At 63.0% G+C, this 9473-nt stretch overlaps 1 protein-coding gene across 1 annotated transcript in view; it reads right to left on the bottom strand.

Moving 5' to 3' along the window:
* Window positions 1–4368: 4368 nt before the first annotated feature.
* SLC9A3 (solute carrier family 9 member A3) overlaps window positions 4369–9473 on the bottom strand; it is a 37345-nt gene continuing 32240 nt past the window's right edge. The window contains exons 10-17 of the mRNA XM_024731974.1: window positions 8647–8776; window positions 7368–7483; window positions 6747–6876; window positions 6346–6522; window positions 6142–6214; window positions 5539–5652; window positions 5004–5244; window positions 4369–4466 (exon numbers count right to left, since the gene is read on the bottom strand). Of these exons, the coding sequence (XP_024587742.1) occupies window positions 4463–4466; window positions 5004–5244; window positions 5539–5652; window positions 6142–6214; window positions 6346–6522; window positions 6747–6876; window positions 7368–7483; window positions 8647–8776 (985 nt within the window). The 3' untranslated portion in view covers window positions 4369–4462. The remainder of the gene's footprint in view (window positions 4467–5003; window positions 5245–5538; window positions 5653–6141; window positions 6215–6345; window positions 6523–6746; window positions 6877–7367; window positions 7484–8646; window positions 8777–9473) is intronic.

Here is a 9473-nt window from a genome sequence, read left to right as displayed (position 1 = left end):
CATGGGGTCACACCTGCCACCGGGTGGGGGTGGCGCGTGAATCCCCATCGCCTGCAAATCTGTCTTACTTTTCCGCCAAGTGAATTGAGAGTCGCACCCTGAGTAAACGGTGAGCCCCGTGTGGTCCCTACCCTCGCCGCTGCCCTGCTGGACAGGTTTCTTGGCAGCCGAGCTCCGAGGGAACCACGGGGATGGCTCCAGAGTTCGCCCCGTTCCTCCTCCCGTGCAGGACGTGGCGTGTGGTGCTGGGCTGCTCTGAGGGTCCCAGTTCCTTCCTCACAGGCTTTCAGGACGGAAGAGTGGATGCTGTGCTCTTATTTCCTCCTCACGAGGGGTGAAAAATTCACAGGTGGGACTTTTTTCTCGAAGGATCAAAACCTAAATGGAGACATGAGGGTGTTCTTACGAGTGTTGCTCAGAAGAGACGTGATCCTCCTCGAGGCTTCGTGCCAGTGTCTGTCTGTCAGTACACACGTTGATCAGTGCCCTGTGTGACGGGACTCAGTGTCTAGTGGTGGCGGTGCTCGGTACACGGTGTTTGCGTGAATAAAGTCGAGTGTTAACAGTCCTTGGGCATTGCCCCTTACGATAATGCAGATTACATTTAGTTTTCCACTGGCTGAGAGAATTTTCACTCTGAGTTACTTCTGGAATAAATACCCGGGGTGGCTCTTCCCAACAGCAGACCCAAGTGCCCTGTGCTGTCCTTGCCCTGATTACACAGTGGTCACCACAGGGCAGGCAGGGCCCTCGGTCGCTGGGGACACCTGTGCGATGGTGGGCCCCAAGCTGAGCGCCAGATGCCACCATGTTCCAGCGGGGCCAGGATGTGCTGGGAGGTGTGGTGAGGGCCACGTCCCGGTGGGTGGGCGGTGGCGTCCACACCGGCACCTAGGGGAGGGTCACCTCCGGGTCACTGGGCGAAAGGCTAGCAGGCACCCACACCGAAGGCCAGTGCCTGCCTCTTGATCAGGCTGCCATGTGCCCGGCAGGGCGAGTGGGTGCACCAGGACGGACAGCCTGCGGCCCATGCTGGAAGGCAGCTTCACCTTGTCAGCCCGTGGCAGACTCACCGAGTCTTGGGGCGGTTCTCCCTGTAAGTTCAGTCGAAAAGCATCCTTCAAGTCGGGAAGTTTCCAACTCTCAGCGGGTTTCCAAAAAGCAGGGGAGAGGGGCGCCTGACCCTGTGTGTCTGTCGCACTGCCTGGCGTGCTGTCCCCCTGCACCTGCCCACGTACAGTCCACGCTGCCGTAACAAGGACACCCCACGACGGATCCCGGAAGCAGGGGGTTTCTTCCTTTTCCGAGGAAGTCGGGGCTGGGGGGCAACACGGGGGCTTCCAGCTGCCCCGTGCACCCTCCTGCCTGGGCAGCCAACGTGGAAGAGTGGAGGTGGGGCCCCTAAGCAGACGTGGCTGTCCCGATGAGGCAACGCTACGTGGAGACGGGGTTGTCGTGAAGCTGCTACCCGCCTAGGAGCACCAGAGGCTGAAGCGGCCCGAGGTGGCGCGGCCCTGCCCTCACCTGATGCCGATTCCCTGCAGTAAGTGTTGTTTGAAGCCACCTGCTTTGTGATACTTTCTTATCCCAGGGAGTGAGGGGAGCTGCGGGAAAGAGCCCCCTCCTTGCTGGAGTCTGTGCTTTCCACCAACATGGAAAGGGCTGTAAATTTACTGGGTAGGCTCCTCTTGGAAACAGTGTCTGTGGACTCCACTTGGACTTGCTGTTTTCTTTTTACAGTAAAATTAAAAATTTTAACTATTAAAATCAAAGGCTGTCTCTGGCAGGGAGGCCCCAAGGATGACCTGCAGGAGATGACCCACAGCCCCAGGTGGCTCCACCTGGGGGATGGGGTCCGCCCACTCGGCTGCCTCCCCCACCAGCCTCCTCTCAAGCCTGCAGAGCCGCCTCCTTGCCCCCCAGGCTCTGGACCCCGCTGTCCCCACCCACCTCTTTCCAGCCCTGGGCCCACGCCTGGGACAGGTGCTTGGTCCTCCCACTCTGGCCGGGTGGGCTGCCCCTGCCGCAGAAGCCAGAGAGTGGTGCATGTCCAGTCTCTGCTGAGGAGGGACTGGCTCCCAGGGCCCAGGCCGTGGCACAGCCTCTGCACTACCCCTGAGCCTAACACGCACGCGGGCACACACGCATGCACAGGTGCATACGCGTTAATTTCAGGGCCAGAATACAGTCTGCCTGCCGAAGACGGCTCCTTAAAGCCTCCTTGATATGAACTCTCACTTGTGAACAAAGTTTTCTCCCAAATGCCTTGAAACATTTTTAATGGACTTGATCAAGCAGGTGTCGTAGGGTCTGTGGTGGGCGCTGCCCAGACGCTGCCGACAGCACGTGGGGCAGGACTTTGATAAGGCACATGGATTGTGATTCGGGTCACACAAAGCTTGCTTGACTAGACTACATTCACAAAACTAGCATTCACAGTCTTCACCGCTCATAGCTTAAAATGCATTCCAATTCCAGTTTCAGTGAAATTTCTCCATTAAATCTCCTTTAACAATAGAGATCGATAATAGTACACAGTATGCGAGCAGTGTGACTACAGACGTGAGAGTGACCCCTAAATTTGTGTGCTTTCTGGTCTACCACAAAGTAGGCCAAAGTTCAGTATTAAATAAATAAGAATTCTTTCCTAATAAAAAATTTTACAAGTTTTCCTAAGGAGATACATTCATAAGACTGTTTACATTCTGTTTTACAATGACAAGAACAGCTAGGATTCTCATTTATGAAATGTATCCACAGTACTAGGGTTTATAACACCGTGTCACAGACCAAACACAGTCTTTCAGGTTGAAATGTCCGGCCTGGAACCTTCACGATGCTGCGCTCAGCTTGTGCCAGTCACAGAGAGCCTGCCTCCCAATCCCAGAAAACACCGGCTGCGGAGCCAGCCCAGGAGAGGTTGGCCACCTGCAAGTTTACTGTCTACTGTGTCGAGTGGCCGTCCAGAGCTGCTCTTCCCGGCTCAGCCTCTGGCCCTGCAGCCGGTAATCAGATCTGGGTCCAGCGGTCCAGGGGAGTTGTTAAGGCAGCTGGAGATGCCGGGCTGGCTGGGCTGTGGAGTCTGGACCGGCCAGCCTGCTCTGGATGAACCACTCCTGCAGCGAGTGGACGGAGCATGTGCCTTGGTCTGTGCGTCAGACAAATGGCTGGCTTTTGTGCTCAGAGTGGGTCAAAATGGCTGCAAGTGTGGGGACAAGTATTGCAAACCGTGTGTCACTCCTGTCCTGGTGACGGCTGAGCGAGCGGCTCCCGTGGTGAGCAGATCTGCACATCAGCCTACAGACCCAGAAGCCACCATACTGAGACTGGGGTGTCTGCGGGGCGAGGGCTGGGCTCTGGGAATCTCAGCACAAAAAGCATGAGCAAACGCAGAATGTTTCTGCGGTTGTACCTACAGTCCCTAAGGTGACAGGTGGTTCAAAGACCTGGTGAGTGGACACGAAGATATCCCGCATCCCAGCCTGGAGTCGGGGCTGCCCCAAGGTGAGAAGCCTGGGGGCTTTGGGAGAGGCCAGCCTGGCCTGGAGTCCCTGGGTGGGTATCACAGTGGGCAAATCTCATCTGGTTTGGGTCTCAGTTTCTCGAGCAGTGATGAGAATGGACACCGGTGGCAAGAACTCAAGCACAGACTGTCCCTGAGTCAGGGGTGACTGTGGAAACAGTAACACAAGTGCCGGCTCAGTTCAAATCCAGGACGGGACAGAGGGCCCACAATGGAGTCTCCCGGCAAGGGCACCTGCCCAGGCCTCCCAGAAGGTGGAGGCGGCTCACGGCCCACTTCCTGGCCCGCAGCGGCCTCTCTGCAGGAACCCTATGCAATGCCGAGGTTCAGGCCTTGCTGCACATCTGGTCCCCGGGGAGTCCAGCTCCTGTCCACTCCAGCACCCAAGTGGATGGGTGAGTGTCCAGGGCTACTCCAGGCGACCGGAAGACCCCTTGGGAGTGAGGCCATGGAGGGCACGACTCCAGGCGACACGGCCATGGGAGCAGATCCCCGGATGGGCGGCTATGGCGGGGTAGAGACCCCTGGAAGGCGAGGTCGTGAGGGTCGAGGTTATCGCCTGGGGCGAGGTAATGGGTGCAGATGCCGGGAAAGCCGCCGTGATGAGGGCGGAGACCCCCCCGAGGGGCACGGTCATGGGGGCGGGGCGGAGACCCCAGGGGGGCGCGGCCGTGGGGCACACCCCGGGGGCGAGGTCGTGCGTGCAGACCCCTGGTGGGCGGCCATCACAGCGGCGTTTCCTCCTGCTCCAGCGCGTGCGGCGGCGCGTAGCACGACGGCTGCAGCGAAGACAGCTTGAGCAACGCGGGGCGGCGGCGCGCGCGGGGCCGCTGGAAAGTCGGGGCCGGGCTCGGGGCGCGCACGCGCGGGGTCTTTTCGGCGGCGGGCTGGGCCTCGCGCGGGGACGAGCGTCCGGTCAGCGGCGCGTCGGAGCCGGTGTCACCTGCGGGAGAAGCCGGCGTGAGCGCGCGGCAGCGCGGCGCCCCCAGCCCAGGCGGGACCGGGGACCACACCCCAGGCCCGAGGAGGGTGCGAGGCCCGGAGGCGAAGCCGCGGGAAGAAGACTGCCCCAGAGGCGCCGGCCCTCGGGGAGCCCCCCTGCACTGCCCTCGGTGTGAGGGTCTCTCCTGGACTCACTTCTGTCAGTCAGTGGGCTCTCCGGGGCCGCAGGCCTTCAGGGAGAAAAGCACCTTCCCCTTCCCTGTGCCCCGCCCGCTCTGAGCTCACGTTCTCCTAACCGACAGCCTAAAACAGTCACGTCCTTCGACAGCAGTGATCCCCCACCCCGCTCGGTTGGAGAAGCAGGAAGTCAGATGGGTCTTTTAAGAAACGTGCGCTGGAACAAGAGGCTTGTGAGAACAGGCTTAGAAGGAGGCAGGCAGCTGCCGGAGAGAGTGTGCAGAAGCTCAGGTCCAGGCGGGAGGAGGCGGGCGCTGCGAGAGGAGCAGAGGAGAGAGGCGGGGTTAGAGGGACCAGTTACATGAGTGTGGAGTTGGGCGGGGCGTGGGGCTGCTCCTCGGGGCCGTCGGCCAGCAGGAAGGAGTCCACGGACTTGCCGCTGAGGCGGAAGGGTGCCAGGCGGTGGAAGTTGCTGGGAGAGTGGGGGATCTGCACGCGGGCCCTCTGGGAGGGCACCACCGTCTCCCCAGGAGACAGCCAGGGTGGCACCGCAGAGAGGATGCCGGGGTCCTCGTCCGGGGAGAACACGGGGTTGTCAATTCCTAGGAGAAAGGGCAGCGGCTCATCAGCTCCCCAGGCACACCCAAGGGCAGAGAGGGAGGGAGCTGCCCTGGCGTCAGACACCAGCTCGTCCGGCAGGCAGCCACAACCTGGAAGGTCACCTGGAAGGTCAGGGTCATGGGCCTTTGGGGGCCACCGGCTCTCGCTCTCCCTTATTTCAGAGCAGAGGCCTCGGCCTGCTGCCCACAACCGTGTGGCCACATGGACCCGGCGCTCGACTGTCCGGCCCTCCCTCCAGTGATCGTTTCTGGGGTGGCAGAGGGCCGTCCCCTCACCTGAGGGGGAGTCTGTCGCTGCGTCCTGGGTGATGTTCGCCAGGAACTCGATCCCCCTGCTCACCTCCTCGGCATCATAGCTGGGGGCTTCCTCAGGGTCTGAAAGTTCCAAATCTGGTGGCAGGGAAGGGGCAGCATGAGGGGAACAGGCTGGAGGCGCAGACGACCTCGTCCCGCGCTCTTGACCGGCGCCCCGGACCGGCCTGCCGAGCCCGAGTGCTGTCGTTGCCTCCACCTCACCCAGCAGCCTCTGGGCAGCTCACGGACGGCGGTGCCCTCAGGTTCGCACCAGCACGGGGCTGGGCAAAGAGAACCACACCGGGGGTTCCCGCTGCCCCCCCCCCCAGCCACACTTGGCCTTTCTGAGGACGGGGGCGAGCTGGAAGGGAGGGGCTGGGACCACGTGGCCACAGGGGAAGGGGATGCGGAGCCCAGCTCCAGGGCACTGCGCACCAGAGCGGCTGCAGCGGAAGAGCAGGGCAGCAAGGGTCCTGGGTGCCGAGGGGAAGGGTCTCCCTGGAAGGACAGCGCTCTGCACCCGCCTGCCCCTCGCGCGTTCCTGAGTCCCCGCTGAGCAGCGCTTCTGCCGCGGCCCAGCCGTACCTTTCTCCTTGATGGTGAGATCGTGCAGGGGGTTCACCATCGGCAGTTTCCCGTTGGGAATGCTGCTGTTTCTCTGAGAGACAGAAGGAAACTGCTCACAGCTCTGGGTCGTGCCCGATCCGCCTGTCCACCCCCCGGGAGACCCCCGGCCCTGCCGCCGAGGCACCCCCCTCGGTGAGGCTAGCCCAAGCGTGGCGCCCTCACCCGCTTCTGGACGCGCTCCCTCTTGAGCAGCTTCGAGGCCTTCTTGTGCGGGCTGACGCCCAGCTTGGCCGACTTGAAGGACTCCAGGCGTCTCCGCATGGTCCGGTGGAAGATCTCCTTGTCCTGCGTCTCATCCTCGTCTGCAGTTAGCTCGTGTCGACTGTAGAGATGTTTGTACTGGGGGAGGAGGGGGGCCGGACCGTCACAGCTGGTGGTGTCCGCAAGGCCAGGGCTGTCCCCGGACGTGAGCCCGGGGACCGAGCCCCGACCCTCCCCTGCCCCCTCCCGGCCTGCTGGAGCCGTCTTGCGCCAAGCAAGGACCCGCCTTGTCTGGGGCGGGGTTCGCGGTGAGAATGCTGCCCCGCCCTAGGCTCTGGCGGGAGGGGTCCGGGCATGCCCACCTCCTGCCGGGGCTTGTACAGGTACTGCTGGAGCGTGTGGTGAGTGGTCATGTCCTCCGTGTCGCGGATGCTCTGTCTCCTCTGCTCCAGGGACTGCATGTCCAGGCGCACGGCGCTGGCGTTCTCCCTCCTGTGCGGGGCCTCGGTGAGCGCACGCTGCGACGCAACCTGGGGGCCGTCCCCCCAAGGGCTTCTCGGCCCCCAGCAGTGCACCCGCCCCTCCAAAGCCCCGACCTTCTCTCCGGCACATGGCTGCCGGTGGGTGATGTCCAGAATAGCCCTGAGCTGGCCGCAAGCCCCAGTCAAGCACCCCGGCCGGGCAGAGGCTGGCGGCCTGAAATCCAGGACCGGCGGCCCTGTCTTTCGTGGCGGGGGGAGGGGGCACTCCCAATGAGGCCTCCGGCCTTAAATCTGCCGCCCGGCCCTGCCTTGCTGCCTCTGAATCAGTGCCACCACCAGCACCAACTGACACTACGGGGGAATCTGGTGCGGTGGCCCTGGCCCCCTTCCCACGCCCCTTCCGCTCCGTGCCGGGAGCCCCAGCGTGCCCACTGCTGGTGCCTGCGGCTTGGTTGGGGGGCCCGGGGAGAGCCTGGCCCGTGGCAGCCCTGGGGCACGTACAGCAGGTAGGAGATGGAGGCCTCCACGGTCGAGGGGCGCGGGGTGCTGAAGTCCACGTTGACCATGTTGTCCGTGCTGGGGGAGCGGATGAAGGCCAGGGAACCGCGGCGCTCTCCCTGCAGGAGGTGGCGCCCTCATCAGCACCCGTGGCCTGGCTGCAGAGAGCCGGGTGCGGCCAGAGGGCCCCAGCCGCCGCGAGGTGCTGTGTGCTGGCCCCCAGGCACCTTGCAGCCACGGGAGAGCCGAGGCCCTGGAAGCCACGGTGGGGACCGTGCTGGAGCTGGACGGCTCGCAGACAATCGTGCGAAGGACACGGCGCCTTGGTGCACCTCGGGGAGTGTCGGGAAGACACTACGAATCCCCCCGGGATTGGGAAGGTGGCCCTGTCCCCACTGGGGGCTCCAGACCGGCTGCCCTCGTTTACCCCAGAAGGGAATCCCCAGGCCTCCAGAATCAGATTAAAGCCACACGGAGCAGAGCCCTGGGGCAACAGTAGTCACACGGCCGAGCGGGGTGTGGCGCCGTGTGCTGGGGTGCCCTAGGAGAGGGGGGTGGAGCCGGGAAAGGTGGCCGGGCGGGGGCCACCCCGCCACGGCACAGCGGATGCTGCGGGCAGGCCTGACAGAGGCCGCCGCTCACAGGCACAGCCCGGGGGGACATGCCACCCCGTCTGGTCTGAGCAGGGAGGCGCCCACAGGCCTGGGTCACAGGCACTGACGTTGCAGCAGCGGGTGGAGGGGAGGCTGGTGCCCTGCTGGGAGCCTGTGTTACCTCCTGGGGACTGGGGGCCGCGGAGGGTCCCCAGGAGAGAGGATGCGGCCAGCAGAGGGGGACACCACCAGGAGAACACCTCCCACCTTCCCAGCCCCGTTCAGGCTGCGAGGCCTCGGAGGCATCGCAGTCACAGGGGCCGGGATTCGTGCGCTGCACTTTCTCAGCCAGGGTCGGAGGTGCAGACGACAGTCCTTCCAGGAGCTTCCATCCCCTGGCCTCGCCCCTGCTGGAACCTGGAGCTTGTGCACGTTGGGGTTTGCGATCTCGGACCCACCAGTGCCACAGACTGGGGGCTGTGACGTGACCCATCCTCGGGAGTGCCTGAGGACCTGGGAGCTCAGGTGAACTCGCGGCTGAGGCATCGAGAAGGCCGGGCGTCGCCCGCCAGCTGCCCCCAGCCCCACCCCGGGACCTCGGGGTGCAGGACCCCAGCAGCTGTCCACATGTGTGTCTGTCTTGCTTCAACCCCGACTCCAACAAAACGAGCAGACGAGACGTCTGGTACCTCAGCCACGTAGCTGATGGCGTCCTTCAGGTTGAGCTCGTGGAAAACATTCAGGATCCGGTCTCGTGATTTCTGGGCTGACCTTCTCATAAGGATTTTGCTGAGGAACTTCCTATCAAAATTGGACCACCTGGGGGGCCAAACCAATAGCTGTCAGCGCTCGGCAGGGCCTGGGTGAGGCCCCGGGACAGAGGAGCGCTGGTGGCGTTTGTGGGGAGCAGGGGTCCCCCTCCCACCATCCGGACTCGGGATGGACAGTGTTTGGCTGCTGGGGCAGGACACCTTGATTTCCATTTCCTGTGACAACCACACAGGCGAGCTTTGAAAGAAAGGACGCAAAAGCCTCCATGCTGCCACCAGACCCCCGCCTCCCAGTCATGTGCGTCGCTCCTACCTTCCTGTCATGGCAGCGTGGTCATTAGTGTGCTGTGCGTAGAAGTGGGATTACACCTTCTCCTCTAATGCGGATGTTTTCCCGTGACTGCCTAACCCTCCAGGAAGATGGGTGGAGGGCGGGGTGGGCCGGCAGGGGCGGGGCCGGGGCTCTGGCTACAGTGCCCGGGGTGCATTTTTACCTGCACCAGTGGTAGGCTGGGAGAAGCCCCCTGAGCTCTCACACTTAGAGAACTAGCCTGCCCAGAAGGAGGCTTTAACTCCAACACAAATAGAATATTTGGGTTATTTGGGTCAGAAAAGGAGGTGGCTGGGCCAGACCTGAATGGGCACAGTGGACATGGGGGGACAGGGGTGCCCAGGGGGAGGAGGGGATCTAAAGGAGGGAAGGGGGTTCCCAGGAAAAGGAGGAGAGGGATTCCAGGAGGAGAAGT

The sequence above is a fragment of the Neophocaena asiaeorientalis genome, unplaced genomic scaffold (genome assembly GCF_003031525.2).
Source record: "Neophocaena asiaeorientalis asiaeorientalis breed wild unplaced genomic scaffold, Neophocaena_asiaeorientalis_V1.1 scaffold104, whole genome shotgun sequence".
Classification (NCBI taxonomy): Eukaryota; Metazoa; Chordata; class Mammalia; order Artiodactyla; family Phocoenidae; genus Neophocaena; species Neophocaena asiaeorientalis.
The sequence above is the reverse complement of the archived record's forward strand: the minus strand, read 5'-3'. Positions and strand labels throughout refer to the sequence as shown.